General features: G+C 40.0%; 1 protein-coding gene across 3 annotated transcripts in view; it reads left to right on the top strand.

The window, feature by feature from the left end:
- sdk1b (sidekick cell adhesion molecule 1b) overlaps nucleotides 1-27,163 on the top strand; it is a 369,858-nt gene that overhangs the window by 258,205 nt on the left and 84,490 nt on the right. For all 3 annotated transcript variants that reach the window (XM_054779326.1, XM_054779325.1, XM_054779324.1), the window contains 7 exons: nucleotides 526-720; nucleotides 1,306-1,422; nucleotides 2,153-2,320; nucleotides 7,032-7,134; nucleotides 7,248-7,421; nucleotides 9,698-9,834; nucleotides 12,186-12,333. In XM_054779326.1, coding sequence (XP_054635301.1) covers nucleotides 526-720; nucleotides 1,306-1,422; nucleotides 2,153-2,320; nucleotides 7,032-7,134; nucleotides 7,248-7,421; nucleotides 9,698-9,834; nucleotides 12,186-12,333 — 1,042 coding nt within the window. The remainder of the gene's footprint in view (nucleotides 1-525; nucleotides 721-1,305; nucleotides 1,423-2,152; nucleotides 2,321-7,031; nucleotides 7,135-7,247; nucleotides 7,422-9,697; nucleotides 9,835-12,185; nucleotides 12,334-27,163) is intronic.

The following is a 27,163-nucleotide window of genomic DNA, read 5'->3' as shown; positions in this document are numbered from 1 at the left end:
TTTTATTCAGTGTGTTTTTAGCTGCCCCAGCCACCCAGAAACCCACCAGGCAGAACATCCAATCAATATATTATTAGGAGTCATTTTTTCCCCATACATATTTATAGGGAGAGCACAATGAAAGAAGCAAAGACAGATTGTGGGAGGTTTGCACAGACATAAGGTCAAATGGTTTTTAATTGTATCCCAATAGGATACATTGGGCTGTTTGTCCACCATGAGATAACATGGTTTATTTGGAAGTTTTATTTGGAACATGTTCATAGTAACACTTGAGATCTCGACGCAGGCCAAAAATGTTATCTACTTCTTCAGTTTGGACATTGTTGTGCCAAATATGTGTGAAATGATAGCAACTTGTGGCAGTGTGGACACTTTGTGCTTTGATACACATCTATTTACCAAGCCTGGAAAAAGTCTGGAATTGTGACATTTCAATCCATAGGAACTCTGTTTGTAGCACAGTGCAACTTGGTTCGACTCAACTTGGTTCTATTTCTATTGTGTGCACATATACACGTATAGGTGTACCCCAGCCCAGGATCGAATGGTACAAGGATGCTGTGCCTCTGGCCAAGCTAGCCAATCCTCGCTACAAGGTCACCAGTGCAGCGGGACTGACGGTGCGGAGAGTACAGCCGGGAGACGGTGGAATATTCCAGTGCTTCGCTCGCAACACCGCCGGAGAAACACAAGCACACACGCAACTCCTCGTCTCCAGTGAGTGTGTGGGACAATACAAAACATTGCAGACCAGTACTGTCCTCTCTCCCACTTCCATTCATTCGTGGGTCAGCCAGGAGGTGCTGCCATTGTTTTTAGTACCTCATTGCCAGCACACACATTGTTAACAAGCCCTCGCTTTGATTCTTCAAGCGTTCCCAATCATCCCAGTGCATGGATTTGTCTTGCAAATTTGTGTCACAGCTACAAAACGCTACAAAACAATCCCTTCAATCCAAGTTTTAGACAGAATATCATTTTGTTTTATATAGCAGTGTCGTCTATTCCTTCCTTCCACTTGATGGTTTCTTATGCTCCTATGTGTGTTTTTGTGTCAGCGTCAGTCTCTGTAGACTTGCATTCTGTTGAGCAAGTGTTTGAGAATCAACCCCCACAGTGCATCAAAACCACTCCCTTGCTACATTGACGCACGAAGCACTCACTGTGGCATGCCTATCTCAACAGTCATCTTTTCTATTCAACACATCTCTATTTTGACATTAGACACCAGTTCCGGCATACTTTTTCCTCCACTTGCCAACTTTTCGTATGTGTTCTTTGCTAACAAGGTATGTGTTTCAGATGTGGCTCCCACGTTCATGATACGTCCATCTGACAAAACAGTCACCGAAGGCAACGCAGCCTTGTTAACATGCCAGACCAGTGGCGCTCCCAAACCAGCCATCATCTGGAAGAAAGGTAACATACACAAAACATATACAGTCACCCCTGAATTTTGCGCCTTCACTCTATCACGGTTTTTCAAAAATATATTCATTGATAGATCATGCTGTTTTGTGGTTGAGTATGGTCTATTATTAGTCAAAAATGCATGCATATTGAAGCAAATTGTATTTTCAAGCATAAAAATGACTAAATGAAGAAAAATACAAATATAAGGCATTCAGAAGATACATTCAGCCTCAACAACAGGCCTTGCATATTTAATAATAACATAATAATCATAATAATAACATGGGTTACTGTTGCAGCCATAATCCACTCCAAGATCAAACTCAACTGAACCCCCTGACATCAATTCCTGTCCTCCACACATTAATTGCAACGCACACAAGTCTTATTTATGTCTTAAATGGCTTATATTCTCCGATTATGTCTACTATATCGGGTAATACAAGTGTGAAGGTGACTATAGGGGTGTTATTTCATGTGAAAAGGGCTCTAATAATGTTATAAAAATTTTATTTAAAAGGATTTACAGTAAACGGTTGTAAACAGGTTTTCTATGCTCTAACTATGAAAATATTTGATTTATAAATAAGGAATTCTACTTTGCGGAAATTCACTTATCAAGGTTGGGTCTGGAATCAATTCACTGCGGTAAAGGAGGGATTACTGAACACTGCCTTTTAATAACCAAATTTATTAACTTTACCTCTTGGCTAATTAACTATCTCCCTCTCTGTAGGATCACAGGTTTTGGCTAGTGGTTCTGTCCAGGTTCCCAGGTTCACGCTGTTGCAGTCGGGTAGCCTTCAGATTCAGCCCGTCAGCTTCCAGGATTCGGGAGAATACACCTGTATCGCCTCCAACTTGGAGAGAACCATCAACGGCACAGCGACACTCACCGTCTGGAGTAAGTAACACACTAACAAGAACTTGAATGACAGTAGGTTTGAAAAAATCCAGGAATTGTTTTTTATGGCAGTATATGGGAATCTGCAGGAATGAATGCATGCAAACTGAAATTATATCTAACAAGACACTTAAATGTAGTATAAAAAAATACTTTTTGTAGCATAATCTGACCAAATTCAGCAAATTCCGTCTAATTGCTACCTTGCATTGTTTGAGGGGCTATTCAGGCCGCACCCCCTTCATGTAGTGTTCATGTATCCATCACAGACATGATATGTATGTATTTAAAACCATATATGTTTATTAGGGCTGTCAAAAATAACAAGTTAACGGCGGTAACAAATGTATTTAATTTTTTGCATTAAAATCCTTACTGTGATTAACGCATGTGCATCATGGCAAGCCACACCTCTGTGTTATGATGGCAGGCGGAGGCAAGTAGCGTCCCCACAGATGTGCACAGAGTCTGACCCTCCTTTTTAACTTCATTCCTACCTTAACACATCAACAGCAGGGCTCAGTTCCAACACCATATACTGCAGAGATCACCAGCATTTTTTTTTTGAATGCTACTTTTACAAAATAAAAATGGCTGAGAGCTACTCATTTTTGTAACATTTATTTTCATAGCTTGTTTTAACCCCAAAAGATGAATATGCTTGTTTTCCCAAACCATTAACAAAATCTTGGTATCCACAACTCACATTTTGTATTTCAGAATGCATATGTTTCTGGTGTTCTCACATTATTAACTGAAAACCTGAATGAAAAGCAGGCTTGCGGACGCCTCAAAGGGTACCTGGTGCCCGCGGGCACCGTGTTGGTGACCCCTGATATATCTCCAACTCGCAAACACATCTCTCCGTTTGTCCTTGGAACAACGCATCCTCATTTTCCGATTCAAGGTGCATTCACGGACACGCCGAACGTCAAACAAAACAAAAGCAGGTAGTAAGCGTCAGGCTCGGCATGAGCCGGTGTGGATCCCAAAATGCAGAGACACAGTTTCCGTTGTACAAAAAATATTTATTACAAAAGGCTTCCTCCAAAAATGAGGGAAAAATACAAATACAAAAATAGAACAGTTCAAGAGTACAAAATAGGTAGACAGGCAGAATCACAAAACTATAAAACACAAAACCACTACTACAAAAAGGCTAGCAGGGAAAAAAGGTACAAGGCAATGAAACAAAAGCGCTGCTGGAAGAACCAAGCAGGAAAACCGTAGTTAACCGTAGCAAAACACAGGACGCCACTGGAAACACCACACGGGAACAGGTACCCACAGAATGTCACAGATAAAAACCAGCAAGCAAGGGCATAAGGCGAGGTCAAAAAACACAAAGCCGAGCTGAGCGGAGGACGTGGAAAGAATGAGGGACAATCTGACAATGAGTGTGCTCTGCAGCCATGCTTTAAGAAGGCCAGGTGAGTGATTAGCAGCAGGTGTGCACCAGAGGGTCCACCTCAGCTGGGCAGCAGTGCACTGCAATGACACAGGAGACAGGCAGCCGCAGAGCGACAACACTTCTATTTTCCACACAAAAAATAGCAGTGGCTAAGATGTCTGAATTTAATTGTGTCGGATAAAAATGTTGTTAATGGCCTTCATTTTTAACATCATTTATGAATATACAGTATATTACATTATTCTAGACATATTATTTATCCTATTTTGTAGGACATTTGAGTTATATTCACTAATACATCTATGTTTAAAAAAAAATGTGTGAAATGCATGTTAAATGCAATTAGTTTGCATGTATATTTGCTTCTGACTGGTAAATGTCAAAATTTAAATTTAGTTAATTCCCATAAAATGCCTATGAATAGTTCTAATGGCAGTAGTTCCCATTAGTGATGGGAAACTCGATTCCTTTTACTGACGTGAGTTTTATGCGTCACTCACTAAATCAAGTACTCACTTCACTCGAGTCAGGTGTCACAGTGGATATGCGCAAAAAAAAAACCTTACATGGAGACTCCCATTGGCATATATACGCACTAAGCAAACACCTCGTTGGCCCACTGCAGCGTTACGTTTAGATGTACAGATCTCCCCCTTAAACGCTGCAAGAAAATGGACCAAACTTAATAAAGCGCCTTTCTACAAAGTTATTGGAGATGGGGTTCATCCACAATATTGTGCCACAGCATTATGCAACAAAGCCAACAAACTATGTTTGTAAAATGATGTTATAATGGTCAAATCCAATCTAAAGCATTTTTCAGCTATAACTGTGAAAGGTAATCCCGTGAGATCTTGTTTGGACTGTAAACCCGTTGGTACAATTCCATGTAGAACATTAACTTGGCATCTTCGCCGTTCTGTTTTGTCACATCCAGTATGGCAGTGACGTCGTCATATCATTCAGCGCTTAATGCATCGCTCACATGACCCAAGAAACCTGCACATGCGCATCAAGTCCACCTCCTCAACTCACTAAACCCGTGAGCCCGCGCCAGATTCCCGATTCACTCGTCAGCACCCTCATTGGTGTCAGCGAGTGAGTCGAGTGAGTCTAGGTTTGCGATTACCGGGTTCTTCGATTGCTTGGCTATAAGTTAGTGAGTGAACAGCTCAGACAGGAACCGGAAGTCACGCGTTTTGGACGACCTGGTCAATACTCGACCATCTCTAGTTTCCATGCTAAGTTTCCAGAAATCTCTGCAACTCTAATTAGCACTTAGTGCAGCACAAACCTCCACAAGCATATCTGTATGAAATTGAACACCTTCACTGATACCCCTTACTGCATATGCCTGGATTTTGCCATTTTATGAAACAGTGGAACAAACTTTGATGAAAACATAACCTCCGTGGCAGAGGTAAAAATGTACTAAACTAGAATGGCACTCAGTCGATAGAGCTCAGAGCTCAAGGCCAAAAATCCAAATTTAGATTGCCACAAAATTGTACACCTTCACATACCGGAACACACCTCGAGCATGAGCCCTAGTTTTGCTTTATTCATTCAGGAATTATGGGAAATGTCAATTTTGTCTGGTAGTGTCGGCACAAGTGAAAACTAAAATCCACCCCAAAATGTAATTGGTTCTTCCTTAGTCCATGTCAAAGGATTTGACAAAGTTTTGTGGAAATAGGTAGAATAGTTTTAGCATAATCCAGCTAATAACAAACCGGGATGTGGATAACATCCTTGGCATAGGATGAAATTAAATGTCCATTAAATCCTTCAATATGCATTTGCTGAACCAATGTGGAACACTAATTAAGCCATCGCTGTCGGGTGGCATTAGTTCAGCATAGCAAACAGCCGCGTGATTGCTTATCGATGTAATGGGCAGATGCGATGGAGAATAAATCATGTGATTGCCCAGGCAGGTGGATGACTGAGTGGCTGGTAAACGTATTGAACGGGTCATTTTTACATTTATCGTGCCAGCCTCAGATTAAATACTGCTGCATTCGATTAGGCCGCAGCCTGCAGTATGGTTGCCGTCAGTGCTTCTTTGCTCTCTCATTCATCTAAATCGTGCAGGTCACGCCAGCCTGCACTGCAGTGAATGAGCTTATGACGTAATAGACACCCTCACCCAAATCTATTTGTCACCAGGGTTCTTATTCTCTCAGAACAAAGCCATGTAAAAATGGAATGTAATTTCAGGTAGTCAGCACTTTTAAAGACAATGATAAGCATGGGGGACACCCCTATCAGCGCCTGTTTGTAGGAGATAAAGCACGCTCATGTACCGCTTTGCTCCAGTAGTTCCAGGCTCATCTGGTAACAGTAATTGATTTTTCACCAGCATACATTTGCATGTACACATGTTGAATAACACTGTGTCATGTTTAACTAATCTTATTTAAGCCTACTACATTTGTTCCATGTGCTACACTTCCCACCAGGCTGCTGAGATCTTAGATCTTACAATATTTGGTACACCAGCAATTTCTAATGAGATGCAATACAAGACCTGTAGAAACTATGTTTATTAATTGGCTGTTGGAAAATGGGCTTTAGCAATTTATAATTATAACAAATATAGTGAATATGTCCAGAATATTAGAAGCACTTCTCATTATGATGTTGTTCAGTAGTACAGTAATGAGTATGTTAAGAAAAAACCTGAGAGGAACTTTATATGAACTTTATATGATTGATATGATTATTTTTTGGTATTATGTATTATTATTCCAGCATATTTTTCCCTGATTGCCTGTATGTTACCAAATATGGCATGTTGCCTTATAAACGGTTACATTAATGCATTTGATACACACTGCATATTTATCTTAATATTGTAAGATATTGCTCTTTAGGCTTTATGTATTTTGTGCAATATTACTACACTCTAACTTGTGTTTTATACCTCTCAAGCACACAGTGACAGTCATTTGTACTTCAATTAGATTGTTTTATATGTTTCATATGTACATTCATATAAAACCATACCTCGTTTATTGTGGTTAACTGGTTCCAGACTTGACCGTGAGAAGTGAAGTATTTTTGTAGTTATGGCATAGAAAACCTTTTTACAATCGTCTGAATATGTTTTTTAACATTATTAGAGCGTTCTAGACATGAAATAGCACATATACAGTCACCTTTAAACTCATATTACACAATATAGTAGATATAATCAGAGAAAATAAGCCATTTAGGACATACATAAAACTGTTGTGTTCCGTTTCTTACGCTCTGTCTTTTACTTTTACGCCAAGGTGTCATTTTGTTATTTTCCAGGCCGCACAGTCATCTCTGTACCCCCTTCTGACCTGCGTGTAATCAAAGGAACTACCGCTGTCTTGGCCTGCAATGCAACACATGACCCCAGAGTCAATGTCAGGTACCTAGTTGTCAGATTGCGTGTGCATGCTCATCTAATTACTTGTACAATGACTATGGAGCTTGTGTCAGTCATAATAAATGTGTGCCTGTGTTCCGCCTCCTCCGTTCTAGCTTCAAGTGGGATCGTAGCGGTGTGCCTGTCCTTCCCACCAGCGGGGGGCGTGTCTCTGTAAGCCAGGGCTCCCTGACTATTGGCCAGACGTGGTCAGGGGACATCGGGGATTACACCTGCATTGTAACCTCCAAAGCGGGCAATGATTCCCACACTGCACGCCTTGAGGTCATGTAAGTAAAAGAAAGTCATGCAGGCTCACCAAATTATACGTTTAACTCGAAATAGCATCTTATGTATGTAATAGTGACTGGAGCCATGTAATGCAGAGTGGCAGTTGTCTCTTCATTTCCATCCAAAACCAAATAGATTTTTTACCCAATGAATGTGGTTTTATATCATTGCACTCCAATGGAAATCTCTAAATTATTGTGAGTTTATTATTCTACGCTTAAAACAACCGAAAGGACATTAGGTTTGAAACAGGAAATGATCAATAGGAGACCAGACTTTCTATTTTCCTGTTCTATTTTTCTACTGATTCCAAACAATGATGTATTTTTTATTGAGTGGAGGGTTTCGCCACCTTAGGGTAGAGAGCCAAAATAAGTGGCTGGTCGAAGATTGTAAAAATTAAATGCTGTTCTCTTATTGTTTGTTTAGCAGACATACATTGTTTGGCCAAAGGCTTTTCAATTCATGTTTGCTCTGGTCTTTATTATTAATGTTTAAGTATACATTTATGTTACAGCATACATTATACATTTTTTAACGTTTGGGTCTCCGCTAGAAACCACATTTCCAATTTGGGCCTGGAGCTCAAAAAGTTTGAAAACCCCAATTTAGAGGAATAAAAATAAAACGTCGATAGAATAGAATAGTCAGTGTGCATTAGTGTGCTTTTATAGCGATATAGATTTCCTGTCCACTAAAAATTACTCAACATGTTGTCATTATCATTATTGTTAAGGGAGCACCTAGATAACTGTGTCTTGCCTACAGTTAAGCAAGGTGGTGGTAGGGTCATCGTCTACATGAGTGCTGCCAGGAAATTCTAACACGTACTGTGACATTTTGAAGCGAAGCATGTTATTTTCAGAGATTAAATCGATACAGCTTTTCATAGCGGTACACTGACTACTCCAAATTTATTCCAAGTCTCATTTCTATAATTGTGTGTCTTGAGAAGATATAATCAAATAATTGCTGAAATGTGAGTGAGAGATACTGTGATCAGTGATCTCCTAGTCAAATATGCAAAAATAGGTGTTATCCTGTTTAATTTGTAGTCTATTTTAATTTTGTTTTAGCAAATGGTGCAATGACAGTAAACGCTTATTCTATTCGAATAATAATTCCAAAAATGATAAATAATTGCTTTTGTGCAAGTGTGTCATTATGTGAGTCTCTAACGACTGGGCATGTCTGACACCAATATTAAATTGTGTCACATACATATTTCAAGTGTGCCCTGCACTGCCTCATTAAAGGCGCTGTGAGAGAACACTAGCAGGTAGGGGGTCTTTATATATTAATAAGCGCTTGTATCATCTATTTATAAGAGTTACTTATGATATATTAATACAATTGCAGGGCAGCAGAGAGGAGAGGAAACACACACACAACAACAAACACACACACACACACACACAGCAAAGTCAATAACTTTTGGAATTTTAGTGAGATGAGAGCTTACATGTCAAACAGGGTGGCTCAATGTTTATGCCAATGTTTATGCCTTATGAAATTGTGGAGGTTGAATTAAAGATTGCCTGCCTTGTGTGTGTATATGTGTGTGAGTGACATTCTCGTTTGCTCAGTATCATTGGGTCATAGAGGCTAACAGACGCTGGCGGCTGAGGAGACAGACTAATTAGCAGCAGGTTATTGGTTCAATTCTCACAAGACCCATCCATGTGTTCATCGGTGGCAGTGTGTGCGCGTGTGTGTGTGTGTGTGTGTGTGTGTGTGTGTGTGTGTGTGTGTGTGTGGCCTGTGAGAAGGTAAGTGCTTCAACATTCTCTGCTGCTCATCCATTAATTAATGTGATCATGTCAGTTCAGAAAAAGAAAACATCATTCTCATTTCCCCTTGTTCTTCCGCCGTCTTCAAATCTTCTTGGAGCGCCACTTCACTGCCACCTTTAACATGACATGGCCTTCATCTGTCTGTCATCATCTTCCTCCATCACAGAGACACTTCAATATTAAAAACGTAGCAACACTCATAAGCAAAAACAATAACCGAAAGGTCGATATTTTAATACAGCACCATTGTTATAAACTACAGTTGCATCAATCACTGTGTGGTCATACAGTACAGTATATCAACTTATGAATAGAGAATGCGTCATGCTGCACAAATTGTGTGTGCACATTTTAGACCTCCTTTAGTTTTAATTGCAGCGTGCATTTATTAATTGCATCATTTGCGAAACGTTAAGTTTCACAAGTAAAAGTTGCCAGAACCGATATTTAAATTTTATAATTTTGTGTTCTCTGCTGCACAGCGAGCTGCCACACTCTCCTCGATCCCTGGCGGCACGTCTCAATGACTCAGACTCCCGCTCCGTCCTCCTCTCCTGGCTGCGTCCTTTTGACGGGAACTCGCCGCTTCTCTACTATCTGTTGGAGCTCTCAGAGAACAGTATGTATGCTTTGTGTGTGTGTGTGTTTGTTCCTGGGCCCTAATTTATAGTTCCTGAGCAGCAAGCAGCTGTTCACTTGCTGTCAACACTAGCTCATTTATAAGGCAAGACGTATGGAGAATTGTGTTGCTGCGTAAATGTACATCCAGGTTCCCTATAAATACATTCTAATCCCCGCTCATCCTCTCTACCTCTGTCAACTTGTCCCTCACCCCTCTGTCAGCACAGATGTTTGAACAGCAGGCTGTGTCCCGTTCGGATGGGAAACAGAGGGAGAGAGGCATTGCGATAGACAGTGACAAGATGACTACACTGCCTTCCTTTCTCCTTCCTTTACATGAACAGCCACGCACTTTGCCCCCAATTTTAAAAGTTAAACTCAGAAACACAGAGTGTTCTTGACACAAGACCCAACGCCCTTATCGTTCACACTAAGACATTAAAGAGTTTCCTGATGTGCTCATTTGAACTATGTTGCTAACCACAACAGCAGTACGGAGGCACATAAACAGTCAGGTGTGGATTCTTACTTGCTGCCTCACGACTGCAGCAAATTGTGTTAAAGATGACCTTATGTTATGTGGTGGCATCTTGCCTAACTGCGGTCTCTCTGCAGTGTTATGTTGTATATTTGGACATTTTTTATCTTCCGAAGTGCTACGCACAGTCAAATTACGTCTGGCCAGCCTGCCTATATCTAGCCTACCTAGGTTCAGTCCTTCTATTTTGTATCAAACTACACATATAGTCTAACATATATATTATTTTAGTCAATGATGATTGATTTTGACAAAAATGTATATATACTGTATGTATGATCATAATTATTATTTTATTATATTAGTATTGTTACATCCATCCATCCATTTTCTATACCGCTTCTCCTCTTTAGGGTCACGGGGCATGCTGGAGCCTATCCCAGCTGACTTCGGGCGAAAGGCGGGGTACACCCTGGACTGGTCACCAGCCCATCGCAGGGCACATGTAGACAAACAACCATTCACACTCACATTCATACCTATGGACAATTTAGAGTCGCCAATTAACCTAACCTGTGGGATGTGGGAGGAAACCGGAGTACCTGGAGAAAACCCACGCATGGGGAGAACATTAGAACTCCACACAGAAATGCCCAACGGCGATTCGAACCCAGGTTTCCCCGATCTCCTGACTGTGACTGTGTGGCCAATATGCTATCCACTAGACCACCGTGCGGCCCATTTACAAAACAATATATATATATATATATATATATATATATATATATATATATATATATATCTATATATATATATATATATATATATATATATATATATATATATATATATATATACAGTATATATCTATATATATATATATATCTATATATATATATATATATATATATATATATATAGATATATTATTATTTTTAAAATACTGTATGTACAAATGAAAAACTCTCCCTAATAAATGTCATGTACTCTCTGCAGTTCTGTAAATTAACACCTTTGGCCACTACTTGAAAAAATATGGTATTAAAAAGAATCATTTGGAGGTTTTTTTCCCCAACAAAAAAATAAAACATGAAAAATGTATTGTGCATAAACTTGCAAATGCCACAGCTTTTGTAACTTTTATTGCAAAAAATCATTGTTTGTTTATATAGTTAGTTTTATTGCTAAAGATATGGATAAGATCAAATAATAGTTGTGATTGTTACCGAAACTGCAAGATGTTCAAAAGGACTGAAAACGTGAACATTCTTAAAAAGTCATTAAAGCGGGCTATGGAAAGCGTGTATTAGCAAAGGTTTAAAGTCGTTTTCCATTAGAGTCAATAAGTTCCAACTTCTCAATGGAAGGCAAGCAACTCATCAGTCATCAACTGTTTTGTTTTTTTTGTACAAAAATAATGAAAAAATTACAATCATTACAGAAGATAAAAAATGGAGGGATAGCCAAAGGTTAATTTGTTTTACTGTGTGTGTATGTGTGTGTGTGTGTGGGTGTGTGTGTGTGCCCACACTTGTATGGCACAATAGATGCCTGGGATTGCTTCTAGTAATATGCTGTATTTATACATCACCCAATGACTTTATTACTTTTGCTTGCCATGCTTTGTTTGCATACACTCCCACATTACGCCTGTCATTCACACAAATACACACGTGGCCATTGAGATGAAAATAGCACATCTGTCCGTTACATCTTTAGGTGGAGAATACAATGATCAGATGGCAGTATACATCAGCATCTGTGCTCCTTCATTACTGTCTCATCGCTCAAGATGTTGCTTCTTTATGATTCAAAGCAGATTTCCTTTCAGTCCTTAACCAATCATCTCTATTCGTTTCTCTCATTTCTAGACTCTCCATGGAAGGTCTACCTATCCGAGGTGGACCCCACAGTGACCAACATGTCAGTGGGCGGCCTCACCCCTGCCAGAACCTATCAGTTCCGACTTTGTGCTGTCAATCAAGTGGGAAGAGGACAATACAGTACAGAGACTCAGAGGTAAGAGCAACGTATTCTTATCATTTGCTGGCACGTGTCCTTTGGTTCTGCCACTCTTCGATGTTTTCCCACAAGCATGAAACCAATTTGCTGTCTAGTACATGCTGTAATTTCTGTAAAATTGACTTTTGCTGCCTTTACTCAGACTCAACATAAATAAACTGGAATCAAAAGAAAGTACTATAAGTATAGCCATGTCCATACAGAGGGCACAGTGCAGTCTTGTGTGTGTTATTGCCTAGAGCTGGGATTGGACAGGGGATTCAGAATGTGAATAAAACGGCCGCATTTTAATTTGAAGGGAGCTGTGCTTTTTGTTAGAAATCCATTAGAATTTAGAAGCAGGCGCTTGTATTTTCAAATGTGTATTTCCCTTGCCAGTCCCGGTGAATTTAGTGGTGTAAAAATAGGCGACACGTCTTTTTTGCGTACGTGCCTCCATTGTTGTGCAGATGTGAAAAGACTGAACACTGATGGGAATTATGACGCTCTCACCCAGATGCACCAGGATAGAGTATTTGGAGGAGGCGTGACACAATTTAACAATTATAATTGTACTCATGAATACATACACACACATGCACACAATAGAACAGATGTGGTCATTGACAGATGCCAGATGTCGTTCATCCACATCTCAGCAATAGAAGCTATATAATAGAGCATTTTGGGAGATGTTGACAATAGTGATTATAAAGCATAGAACGATACGAATTGATGCATCTTGATAACCAAAAATATTGCTGTCGCCGTCATAAAAGCTTAATTAACTTTAGAGGCAATGTCTTAGGTAACATTTTAACATTCATAACTACGGTGTTTTACAGAATATAAGTCAAATTAGTGAAAAAATGCGTCATGAAGAGGGAAAAGGATATAAAAGTCACACCGGATTATCAGATGCATTTACAGTCGTCCCTCATAGGTTCCACACTCCAATAAGAGAATTTTTGCAAAGTAGGATTCAATACTAATAAATTGAATATTTTCGTAGTTAGAGCATAGAATACCTGTTTATGACTTCCTAAATATATTTTTTTTACCATTATTAGAGCCATGTAGACATGAAATAGCACCCCTACAGTCACCTCAACACTCTGGGAGGAAACCGGAGTACCCGGAGAAAACCCATGCACGCATAGGGAGAACATGCCAGAGTAAATTAGGAATAAATTAATATATATATTTGATATATAAGTTAAGGACCGAAAAAAATGTGACTTATAGTCCGGAACATACAATAAAATTAGCCAGTGTAATATGAAGCCTTTAAAAACAAGACACTCTTAACTTTAAACACGAATGAGAAGGTGGAGTCAAAGTTTTTTTGTTTTTTTTTTAACAATAACGCTCACAAAAGTACTGTATAACATAATATCAATCACTTATGTAATTTAAATGTTAAATCATAATACATAAAACACTCTAACTTTTGGTCACATGGGGTCATTCGTATGGAAGCTAACCAGTAACTGGTGGCTACAGCGGGGAGCTAATGTGGCAGCCTACGTTTTATCTTGCTGCAGCTTCTTTGTACAACAGCTAGGGGCGTCACAAGATATTGTGCCACAAGATCTTGTGAGATTAAAACGTGACAAGAGTTATTCAGATCATAAATGTCTCGTGGGCGCTAGGACTGAGACAATAATAATTAATTAATCACACAATAAATGAAAATGAACTTGATAATTTTGCCGGCCTCAATATATTGCCATGTGTACCCATGTGTCTGTTTCCCCTGTCTGTCGCCTCCAAACAGGCAGGAAGAGAGTTCACTCTGTGCATTGGTTTCAGCCCCTTGGCACGTTTCTTCCATACAACAACATCAATAGAGTGAGCCCTTTTGTCAGTCGTACAGTCCTTTTTTCTCGGTGGGTGGAGACAGGGCCTGTTAGCGTACACATAGAGTGCAGAAGAGTGTAGCCTCGTGAGGAGAAATGCAAGGTAACGTAGTAGAAATTAAATGAGTAGATTTCAAAATATTGTCATACTTTTGTATTATTCTTTCATTGTATTATTGAAAGTAATGTTAAAATCTCGTCTTGTTCTCATAGACCTAATCTTGCGTATTGTCTCGTCTCGTGACACCCTTACCAACAGCACAATCAGACGTAACTCAAATACAGAAACCAGTCAGTCAGTATGTTTCCATGCACTAAATTTGTCATATTACTGAAATAATTTGGTTTGTCTATTTTTCACACCTCGGCATGACCTCCCTATTTTTATGCACTCTCCACTGCGATTATTTGCCATACACTGTGTGCCTCCCACAATGCTTGATGGTGTTTATGCTCCTTTCAGCATGTGTAAAAGATTGGCTTTCCCGGTTGACCTGTTCCGTCACATACAAATAAAACGTCTCGGCCAGCGTTGCCAGATTCTCCTATTAGAAGCGACTTTGGGCTTGTTTTTTTTTTTTTTTTTTAAAGATGCTTGCAAATTCCCAAGTTTCTTGTTGTTTTGGTCTTGTGTTTGTAAAGTCGCTTGCAAAATCCCGACTTCCCTGTTGTTTTGGGCTTGTTTTCAGAGAGCTTGTCACTTGTTTCCCTTGCGAGACCTGGCAACCGTGTCTCCGTGTCTCGGTTGCAAATGAGAAGGAATTCTACGAGCTATATTGTGCTATCCGCTGAAGTGATTATGCAAAACGATTACTTGCCAGACACAACTGTTGCCCTCTATTCAATTTATGATGAACACGTAGACCTGTGGCTAGATGTTTGCACAGAAAAAATACTGGTCGCCATTGTGAGATGGCTACTTTTTTACATCACAAAGTACGACCGTTGTGCTTTCTCCATTCGTATGTCGTATGTACTGTACGTATGTCTTGAATAGCCACTGACGGTAGACACAGTTGTCTGTTTTTCTCCACATTCATGAAGCAATTTAGATCATAGCTAATGGACACCTATCAGCTTGAACAACTACAAGCAGCAACCACTGAACATTGACACATATTATCTTGAACATCTACTAACAATGTGCATACACCCAACATTTAACAATTATGGCCCACTTGGCCACAATTAATTCTGGGTTACATCCTGCTGTGGAGACTGGTGCGTGCGCAGAAGGCCGGCTCCGCTCCAGTAGCACGTACACGCAAAAGAGAGAACTAGTTTCCAATCACATAATCTAGGTAGGTTAATCTGACTTTAAAAAAGTAAAACACGATGTAATTAAGGTGTTTACATTTGTGTTTAAAGGCTAGTTTTACAACAATTCCTGCAATAATATAGTTTTTTTTACTGCATGCAAAAAAGTACTGAAAAGAAGATTCAAATCAAAGCTCTTTGTTTACAAAAAGCTGTTTGATTCCTGTCAAGCCAACAGCAATGGAACAAAAACAAGAAGTCGAAACCTCACTGGGTTATGCTGGACAAAAGTACTTTGACGTATTACGTGACCGAGTTGCTCTCGAGTGAGGAACTGACTTTACAGATTGATCTGTCAACATCATTCTGTTTCCCCTCACTTTTAGTTTTAATTTCTACTTCGCCGTAACTTTTGCTGACTTTTCCTCTGTTTGCTGATTGCCAATTTTTAGCCGTACGGTGCCGTCTATCTCTGCAATGCCGCAGTGCATTCTTTCCATCAGGCAGCGGGCCACCTGGTCCTCAGCACAAAGTAGGCTGTTAGAGACATTGCAGAAGAGAGGGAATTGATCCTCCCCAAATGAAAGACTGGCAAGCAGACAAGTCATCAGTGGTCAGTGTATCAGAGCAGATGGATATGGCTCTTCATCAGCGTTTGCCTCGTATGTGACCACACGCACAATGCTTTTAATCTCCTGGACGCCGGCCGGGATCAGACACAAGTTGTGGACGCCAAAAAGCATTTGGTGCACGCAGGAGGAGTCAGACGCATCTTTTTTTCCTGCAGCTTGCACCGATAATATGTTGCAGCGTGGCCAGAGTGGAAAAGTGCCGGAGGATATTGATGACAGAAAGCCTTATTAGAGTCTGAATATTGAGCTGCACTCTTCAATTCTGTTTGTCGAAACACTTCATAACTGAAGAGAAGAGAACATCTTAAAAACATAAGCTATAAAAGTTAAAGGTGGGTACCAAGATAATTGTCACTTTTGCATAATTATTGTTTCAAATTTGCCTTTGTACATGACTGTACTTGTATTCATCAAAGAGTATGGCAATTCCTATGCTGATTATGATGCTAAAAATGCATGTCTTTCAAATATCTGATACAAATATGATGCAAAATTGACTTGTTTGATACTTGTGTGACATACCTATTGCATCTAGGTGGTTGTACAGAGTAAATAATTGGTCAATTTAGTGGACGATGAAAAGACACTACTACTCAAATGCTTGTAAAGAGAAAAGTCCAGAGAGACCACTGGTATGTAACAACTATTGTTGTTTCAAGATGCAGCTGTGTTTAGTCTGAGTCGTAATTTAATTCTATTCCTCTTTGATTCAAAGGTTATCAAACTGACCTGACAAGCTCTTGTAAAGTTGGAAATAAAACTCTAGAAAGTCTACTGGAGTTGAGTTGATAAAGCATCCTCTACCGTCTTATCAGCCTTTTCAAGTGCAGGCTGGCTTAAGTCCAAAAGAACTTGACTGTCGATAACCACGGAGCAGTTGTTCGATTGAAAACAAATTCCTTAAAGGTTCCGAATCAAACTGCTCACAAAAACCAGGAACCATTAAAATGGAAGATCAATTACCAGAACGAACGGAACTTAAAAAGCAGTGGACTGCTGCTAAAAGATCCTTACAAAGGAAGTTAACTTGATTCGTTTAATGGCAGACAAGAGGAGTTACGAGAAGATGATACGATTTTCTCAGTCTTTTCAAGTGCAGGCTGACTTAAGTCCAAAAGAACTTGACAGTTACAGTCAAGCATGGTGGTAGTAGTGTCACAGTCTGGGGCTGCATGAGTACTTCTGGCACTGGAGAACTGTGGTTCATTGAGGGGAAACCTGAATTCCAACATGTATTGTAACATTGTGGAGTAGAGCATGATCCCCTTCCTTGGGAAACTGGGCTGCATGGCCGTTTTCTAACTTGATATGAAGCCCAAACACACCTCCAAAATGAGAACTGCCTTGTGAACCTGTCCAAGTATGTCTCCTCCAAACCTCAACCCCACTGAGCACCTGTGGGACGTCCTCAACCGGATGAGTGCAAGGTTTCTAACATTCATCATCTCCCCGGTGATGTCATCATGGAGGAATGGAAGAGAATTCCAGTAACAACCTGCCCAACTGTGGTGAATTCTTTGCCCAAGAGTATTAATATTAAGGCAGTGCTAGATAACAATGTAAAAGTGAAGCTTTAGGTCATGATGAATATGGTCGCTGCATAGCAAGCGACTTGCTCACAGTATAATAGAGGCATCTAGAAATGCACCCTGAGAGCCTCGTCCATTGTCCTTGGAAAGAGGATGTAAGTACACGTTGCCAGGTCACCACCTCTGCATTGTTAATCAACCACCCGAAACCGAACTGACTTGAAGGTTAGAGGTCAGTCCACCCCCTGACGATCTATTAGATCTATTAGATGGTTACTTTTCAGTGAACTTAGAGGGGGGTTGTAAAGATGGTCCAAATTGAAGCCATTAGAATTAATCTGATTAATATTATGGAAATGGCATATTTTTTAAACATTTAAAAAACAATAATAATAATTGAGCTGTGCCCTTTCCCAGTTTACTCTCTCTCAGAGAGATTTTACAACAACTTAACCCCCTACCAATTCGAAAATTCTTTTGGAGGCTTATTACAAAAGCATATAACACAACTAACAAGCCCACAAATGTGAGGTCCACCTCTTTCTGCTGTTTACTGCAGCAACACTGATAAAACACAGATAAAGCTTATTTATTGTCTTTCAATATTATAATGCTGTCGGAGTACATGCCAGAATTTTTAAGCCGACTTAGAGTTAATGTGAAGTGTTAATTGTTTCAGTCACACTTTCTGGTTTAGTTGATTTGTTTGGAAGTATTCCATTAACCTTTGTGAGATAAGAGCAGCAACTTTTTCTAATCATCGCACCTAGAGGTTCATGCATAATACACACACACACACACACACACACACACACACACAGAAACATCCTTTGTTATGCCAGCATAAAATGCAGTGGAACATCTATAGCACAAAAAACCTCTGCAATATGTCTAATGTTTAAATATAAGGTGCGGAGTACCCCATGGGTCAATACTGGGACCAACCCTGTTCAACTTATATATTAACGATATATGTAAAGTGACAAAAGACCTAAAGCTAGTATTATTTGCAGATTATACTACTGCTTTTTGTTCTGGGGAAAGCACACAAGAGCTAACGACAACAATCACAGAGGAAATGACTATAATAAAAAGATGGCTCTATAAAAATAGATTATCCTTGAACCCAAGTGAAGGTAAAATAATGCTATTTGGTAATAGCAGAAAGGATACGGACGTGCGAATACAAATTGACGGAGTGAATATTGAAAGGGTGAATGAAAATACATTTCTGGGGATCATCATCATAGATGGAAATCTCATATTAAAAATATACAACATAACGTGGCGTGAAATACATCAATATTGAATTAACTAAAATTTGATTAAAAAGAATCGCTCCATACTCTTTACTGTTTTTGTTATGACCATATATAACTTATTGTGTGTAGATATGGGGTAATAACTATAAAAGTGATCTTAATTTGCTAAATGTACTGCAAAAAAGATCCGTAGGGATAATTCATAATGCTGCGCATCGAGAACATACAAAGCCTCTATTTCCAAAAATCACAAATCAGAAAATTTGCTGTTCTGGTAAATGTTCAAACAGCTAAAATTGTTAAACAGCTGTAGCCGGTTTGGATCCCACGTGACACGTGGTGGCAAAAATAAGATATTTCACACAAAAAGAGTCCTCAATGAGAGAAAATACAAATATAAAAAGAGTTACAAAAACAGAGTCCAAACATAAGCACTGTGCAAAGCCCCCCAAAAATAATAACAAAAAACACTGCAAGCAAATGGACTAGCAGGGAAAAAATACCAAAAAGCTAAACTAAAGTCGCTGCCGGAAAAACCCACGCAGGAAATACAGCCTGTATACCAGTAGCAGGAAACAGATGAACCACTGTTGGAACAGCCAAACAGGGCAGAAAATACTCACTAAAACAAGACGCCAAAAATACCAGGAGGCATACAGCACAAGCGAGAGCTACACGAGAAGGCAGCGTGGAGAACTAGAGTGCATGAAGGGGCGATCTGGCACCAGGCACCAGGCTAAAGTACTCAAGGTAATGAGATTGCTTGCAGGTGTATATGGGTGGTTACGCCCCAGCAGGAACGGCCGTGTACTGCAACACATGACAGACAGGTGGCAGCAGGGCAACAAGCACAGATGCTGACAAAAAATATGCATAAAGCAAACAATAACCTGCCACCCAAAAATGTCATCCAATACTTTTCAACAAGAGAGGAGAAGTATGATCTCAGGGAAATACTAAACATAAAATACTTAAATGCGAGAACAACGCTAAAAACTCACAGCATTTCAGTATCCATCCATCCATCCATGTTCTATGCCACGTCTCCTCATTAGGGTTGCGGGGGTATGCTGGACAGGCGGGGTACACCCTGGACTGGTCGCCAGCCAATCGCAGGGCACATACAGACAAACAACCATAGAGTATGTGGAATCTAATTATGGAACGGATTGAGTAAGGAACTCAAATGAAGCACCAAGATGTGCGATTTCAAGACACAATATAAACAGTTGATGTTTGCAAAATACAAGGAAGAGGAGTTTTGATCCACTGTGTACAAAATGCTATGTCTAATCACTACAACACTCATTACTCATCACTCTAGTTATTTGTCATTACTCACCTATTTAAACTGACTATTATTTATTTACTATTATACTAATTTTGTGATTATTATTTATTATGATTGAAGAACAACCGTGACAGTTATATTACTACATCGTTACATGACCTTATCATTTTCTATTGTATAATTTCCCCATGTATTAACTGGTAAAGACTACATCGGAATACAGGAAGTAAATAAATGTATTGCAATTGATGTGAAATGGATGAGTGGTAGGATTAAATAAGCTTTGCTTCTTCCTACTCCTTTTGGACATGTGGAACTTCAAATTGATCTATGTGATGTATTCCATTGTAACTTGTATGCATGTTTAAATAAAATTAAACCATTACCATTACCAAAGTAATGGCAACAAAGAAAAAGATCAGAATGTAAACCAGAAATTGAATTGTTTTTCATTCATTCATATTCTATGCCGCTTAATCTTAATCGGGGTCGCGGGGGCATGCTGGAACCTATCCCAGCTGACTTTGGGCGGGAGACAGGGTGGACTGGTCGCCAGGGCACATAGACAAACAGCCATTCATACACGCATTCAAAATGGAATTGCATTTAGTCTTAAAGGGATGGTTTGGATTTTTTGACATGAAGTTGCATGACATCCTTATCAGCAGTGTAGTCCATCAACAGCGCTCACCCCCCACTTGGTCTCCTAAGTCCAGTTCTGGTCGGAGTTTGGTGATGAAGAACATAGTTCCATGTAGTCGCTGGGGTTTCACAAGTCAAGAGTTTGGCTTCTCAAAACAATATACATTAAAAAATTAATACAGTTACATCACAAAAATGCCTGCTCGCTCGACGTTATAGTTGTCTCCCGCCGTATCCCTGCGCGCTGTCGCCTTTCCATTCTTGTGTCTGTGACAAAGACGCTTGCACTGTGAAACACACACGTAAACAAGATGCGAGCATCTTTGTCACATACACAAGAATGGAGCGGCGACAGTGCTCAGGGATAGGGCGGGAGACAACTAAAACGCAGAGCGATTTGTGAGGTATGATTTTTTTCAAGTACCGTAAAGCACCGCGTATAAACCGCACTTTTTTTCCACTGGTAAGAAGCAAAAACTTGGGGTGCGGTTTATACACGATGACAGGTCTGTGACCAGATGCAGAAATTGACAAGAAGCCCGTTTTAGAATAGCCATCTGTGGGTCAGACAGTTGCTTTGACTTTAGCGCCCTCTGCTGTACAGTTGCTGAAAATGCTTGTGTATGCAACTAACTTACCTGACGGCTGTGTGTATTTTCACACAGTGAAACGATCTCTTTATACACTGAAGCTAACCTAAGCTTCCAATGTAAAATACAATACAACGTTGGAGTTTATTCAAATTCACACTGAAGCAATGCAATAAAATAATAATAGAGAAAAAGAGAAGCAGTGAAAGATAAGATATCAAAACATCTCTGAAAATTGCAAATTTCTTTATTTTGATTTATTATTATTATTATTATTATTATTAGTAGTAGTAGTATTATTATTATTATTAATCCGTGCTTAGCCATAATATTAAAAATCTAGATGCCGAAGTTCAGATTTCTCCTTTATTCTTCTTTTTGAAATTGCTTAGTACCTTTACGCATGTTGATTTGAGATGAAAGAGTTGGAGCATTTATGAACTAAACATTTTTTTTCCCCGCCGTGAGCCTGAAAATGGGGGTGCGGTGAATACACGGGTGCGGTTTATACACCGTGATTTACGGTAGGCATTTTTGTCATCCAAATGTATTACTTGTTTGAACGTATATTGTTTTGACAAGCCACACTCCTTACTTGTGAAACCCCAGCGACTACCTGGAACTACGTTCTTCATCACCGAAATCAGACCAGAACTGGATTTAGGAGACCAAGTGTGGGGTGAGTCGCTGTTGGTGGACTACACTTCATGTCACAAAACTAAATCCGAACTATCCCTTTAATATGAAGAGACCTCCCTCACAGACACCAGCTGTAATCTTCAGCTCACAAAGCCACTTTACTGAGTCTTTTTTACATGATACTATACAATGGAAAGCATACCAGAACAGAATATGGTTGATGCAAGAGGTTCCATTTTGGATGTTGTCAATCTGCAATTTATTAAATAACTAGACAGTATGTGCATATGCTAACTAAAAATCTGACATAGAAGTGAAAATTTAAAGTTGAGGTGCGCTCAAAACTTGCTTACTTTTGTGTTTAATCTCCGCCACATCATAAAAAGCATGTAAAAAGGTAACTGTACAATGTTAAGTTCCTGAAAAATACTGGCAAATAAAACCTTGCAGTGAATGAAATACACTCCTGATCAAAATTTGAAGATCAGTTAAAAAATTGCAAGAATTTACATTTTGCACTGGATTGGTCTTCTTCGCTTGTGAATTGAATGTCGTTAGCGGCGCCATAACACTCCTCAGAGACTGTCGTTTAGGAACCGAAACATGGTACCTTTTGATTTTACGTGAGTCGGTGCCCGGTAGCAGCGGCAGAATTCGGTCGGTGCGTATAAATGTACCGTTACGGTGCCCGTCCCTACTCACTCCCATTTATTCTAGTCGCATTTTGAATCTCTACTTAGAACCTCCTTAAGATCCAACAATGCATAATTCTTGCAGTTTTTCAACTGGTCTTAAAATTTGGTCAGAAGTGTATAAAAGCACCAGTACCAGTCAAAGGTTTGGACACAATTTCCCATTCAATAGCATAATGTGTCCAAACATTTGACTTTCGAGGAAAAGGCTTCTTGAGACGTCATCTGTACTTCTGTGTAGAAGGTGTCGGACGTTTCGCTCCTCATCCGAAGAGCTTCGTCAGCAAACTAATAAGTGCTGGTAGCTTAGGCCTTAAATACAGTAAGAGTGGGCGGAATTGGTGTGCCAACACCCTCCTCCTATTGGTTCGTTACACTAAGCCTGCATTCCTCATCTTTACAGTGGTATAATCCTATCCTGTTATTCACACCTACGATAAAAGGGAAGTGTCGCTCCCTGAATTGGGTATGAACGACTCTGATACTGGCTTGTTAGCATCTATTGTTCTGGCTCGGCCCTGCCTTCACCTCATTTGCAAGACTAAGAGCTGTGGGTTTTGGTCTCAGTAACCTGCTGAACACAGGGTCCAAATTGAACCTCAAACCACCATTCCGATTCAATGATGGGTTCTGTTGTTTGACAAAAATAGCTTCCTTTACTCCTCTTTCAAACCATCTGTTTTCTTTGGCCAAAATCTTTACCTCGCTGTCCTGAAAAGAGTGATTGGTAGCTTTCAGGTGTAGATGTACTGCTGATTGAGGACCACTAGCATTGTCCCTGCGATGTTGATAAAGCCTTTTTTGGAGCATTTGCTTAGTTTCCCCAATGTAGTGCTCTTTGCATTCCTCATCTTTACAGTGGATGGAATAGACCACATTGCTCTGTTTCTGGTTTGGAGCCTTGTCTTTAGGATGCACTAATTTTTGTCTCAGGGTATTTACTGGTTTGAAATAGGTAGGAATTTTGTGTTGCCATAAGATCCTCTGGAGTTTTTCGGAGACCCCCGCTACATAAGGGACTACCACTCCTCTCCTTTTAGCTTCTGTGGGCTTTTGGGTTTCTTTCCCTACTCTCTTCTTTTGACATTTGTTAAAAGCCCACCGTGGGTACCCACAGGTTGAGAGCGCTCTCTGGACATGTTGTGTCTCCTTTTTCTTTCCCTCAGCACTAGTTGGTATTTGTTCCGCTCTATGTTGGAGGGTCCTAATAACCCCTAGTTTATGTTGTAGTGGATGGTTTGATTCAAAAAGCAGGTATTGGTCAGTGTGTGTGGCCTTTCTAAAGACCTCTGTAAGTAGCTGTCTGTCCTTTCCTATAATTACCTTGCAGTCTAAGAAGGCTAGTTGGTTTTCTTTAGTGTCCTCGCGAGTAAATTTGATATTGGTGTCCACCGCATTGATGTGATCTGTGAAAGACTGAATTTCTTGTTTTTTGATTATGACAAAGGTGTCATCCACGTATCTAAACCAGTGCCTTGGTTTTGTCCCTGAGAAGGATGTGAGAGCCTGTTTCTCCATCTCTTCCATGTACAGATTCGCCACTATGGGTGAGACTGGTGAGCCCATAGCACAACCATGAATTTGTCTGTAGAATTTCCCTCTAAACTGAAAATATGTGGTGTTAAGGCAAATTTCCAGTAATTGGCAGATGTGGTCAGCACTAAGTTTTGTTCTCCGATGCAGAGTTGAGTCCTCGAGCAGTCTCTTCCTCACCACCGAGACTGCTGCTGAGGTGGGGACAGATGTGAAAAGTGAAGTCACATCATAAGACACCAAAGTTTCCTCTGGCTCCAATCTGAATGGTGGTTTGAGGTTCAATTTGGACCCTGTGTTCAGCAGGTTACTGAGACCAAAACCCACAGCTCTTAGTCTTGCAAATGAGGTGAAGGCAGGGCCGAGCCAGAACAATAGATGCTAACAAGCCAGTATCAGAGTCGTTCATACCCAATTCAGGGAGCGACACTTCCCTTTTATCGTAGGTGTGAATAACAGGATAGGATTATACCACTGTAAAGATGAGGAATGCAGGCTTAGTGTAACGAACCAATAGGAGGAGGGTGTTGGCACACCAATTCCGCCCACTCTTACTGTATTTAAGGCCTAAGCTACCAGCACTTATTAGTTCGCTGACGAAGCTCTTCGGATGAGGAGCGAAACGTCCGACAACTTCTTCACAGAAGTACAGATGACGTCTCAAGAAGCCTTTTCCTCGATGGACAACTCCTGTACGACTGAGAGCCTACACAGACGCAAACATTTGACTGTTAGTGTATGTCAATCGTGATGATGAAACCACCTGATTTGTAGATTAGTAGATACATAATTGATTCATGTTTTATTCACGTGGAGTAATTTGGTCCCATAACTATAACCTAGCTTCTTACTTTGCAGCTGGTTTGCGTTTAGAAGCAAAAACAGAAGGCATCCAAGCGCTTTTACGCTGATTAACGTGATGGTGGCGAGCACGAAAGGTAAAGATTGTTAGTGGTTTTTCATAGCTCCTGTACTTGGCCAATATTATCTGTGTAGCAGAAATTGTGAGCATATTTTGCAACCATCAATAATGACTTCCACTGCAAATCGTTTTACAGGATGCAATTACAGTTCATGTCAGAGCCACGCAATAAAATCTGGATATAAATCATCAATCAAGAAAACGTTAAAGAATAATCATTTTAGCACTATTTCACCTATGACTAACACTTTCAAAATATACATAGAATACATAGTAAAGATCTCTGCAGGTGCGTGTCATATGTCACACAGTTGTGTTAGCTACCCCCCCTCCCCCGGTGACGTTTTAAATCCCCCAAGGTAAAGCAGCATAACTGAATTTTTAAACACCAAGTCCACTTGGCTACTTGTCATTCAACACAATACCCAATACCCAACCCTCTTCACATGGTAGAAAGACTGCACACTCATTACATCTGCAGCATGTTTGTAGCCAGCATTGTTCCACGTCAAACATGAGATCAGCCTGTAGGTTTCCACACTTCCTTTACTTTTCTGTGTTATCAAAGTATCCGTGGGGTCTTAAGAAGTCCGAAAAAGCCTAAAATCCAATCATTTGAATTTAAGGCCTTAAAATGTCTAAAATTCCCTTAAAAATGCATACACTTCAGTCTTGCATATAAATATTGTGATTTCTGAGGAAGCTATAACATAACTACAAACTAAAGAGCTGGTGCAGCCTGGTCAGAATTAATCGTGCACAAACAGCTAGTGTGTGTTAACTTAACACACACTAAGGCCCACACAAAGCTGATTTACTTGTATAAGATGTGTCAACAATTTGTGGCGACAGAACGAACAATTTAATGCATGGTTGAAGCAGGTGGATGGAAAAATAGGAAGCACGGAAATATGTCTTAAATTTTAGTCATTATGGTCTTCAAAAGGTCTTAAAATGTCTTAAATTTGACTTTTTGAAAGCTAGTTAAAAATGTACTTGGTATGTTTTCAATCTTTTTTAAACATTTTCTTAAGTAAAAGTCGCAGTTGCACTTTCCCCAATCAAATGCAGGGTAAACTAGAGGTTTGCTGAAGGTTCGCTCTGAATAAACCATTTTCACCATTTAGTGCCACCTCATTTTGTGTTTGCAACCTTTAGCTGAAGTCCGAATACCCTGCATCATGTCCCATCTGGGCTTTTTTCAATATCTTGTTTCCTCATTTCCTACTTGTAATAAATTGACATTTTACTGTCTCATTTGAATGCAGGTCAACTCAACCGTTTCATTTAAAAGTCGACGCACATGTGGATTTGGTGGAAAAAGCGTGTGGGCATTAACTAGTGGAGGATGACACAGATAGAAACTTCTACTAATTCCTGCAACACGGGGACTCACACACACACACGCACACTTTTGCACAAAACACACAAAATCTCATCCAGAAAACCTTCGTCTTTACTTTAATAGCAGGGGACAGATAAAGTGTGTCAGACAAACTTATGAGGTTTGCGAGCTCTTGTTTTGTAGCTGCATATAGTGTATGCATGTGCGTTTTTGTATGTGTGCATGCGGGCGGATGAGTGTTGCCGTGCCAGAGGGACTTGGAGTCGGTTGGGGGTTTATAAGTTGTGTATATGTGAAGTTAACGTCCTTGTGTTGAACTCACTTGGTGTGAAATATTCACTCTTAAACGGCTGGGCGGGAATAAAGGCAATTCACAAGGAATTTTGCTGTAGGTGCAACTGTGTGCGCAAACGCAGCTGTTCAGGAGTTTGGGGGCGTGGGGATGCTTGTGTGGTGCGCTAATTTGGATCATCGATTTCAGTCAAAAGCTGCAGCACTGAAGATTATGTATAGCCTATTTCCAGACGGCTACACACAAGCCAATCTCAATCATGGCATATGTATGTATAGAAGAGTGTGTGTGCACCTGATACCAGTGCCTAATAGAAGTAAAGCACAGCCATAAAACCACTGGCCTGTGCCATACGTCCATTTT

This window comes from Dunckerocampus dactyliophorus, chromosome 6 (genome assembly GCF_027744805.1).
Source record: "Dunckerocampus dactyliophorus isolate RoL2022-P2 chromosome 6, RoL_Ddac_1.1, whole genome shotgun sequence".
Lineage (NCBI taxonomy): Eukaryota > Metazoa > Chordata > Actinopteri > Syngnathiformes > Syngnathidae > Dunckerocampus > Dunckerocampus dactyliophorus.
Note: the sequence above shows the minus strand (reverse complement) of the source record. Positions and strands in the feature narration are given on the sequence as shown.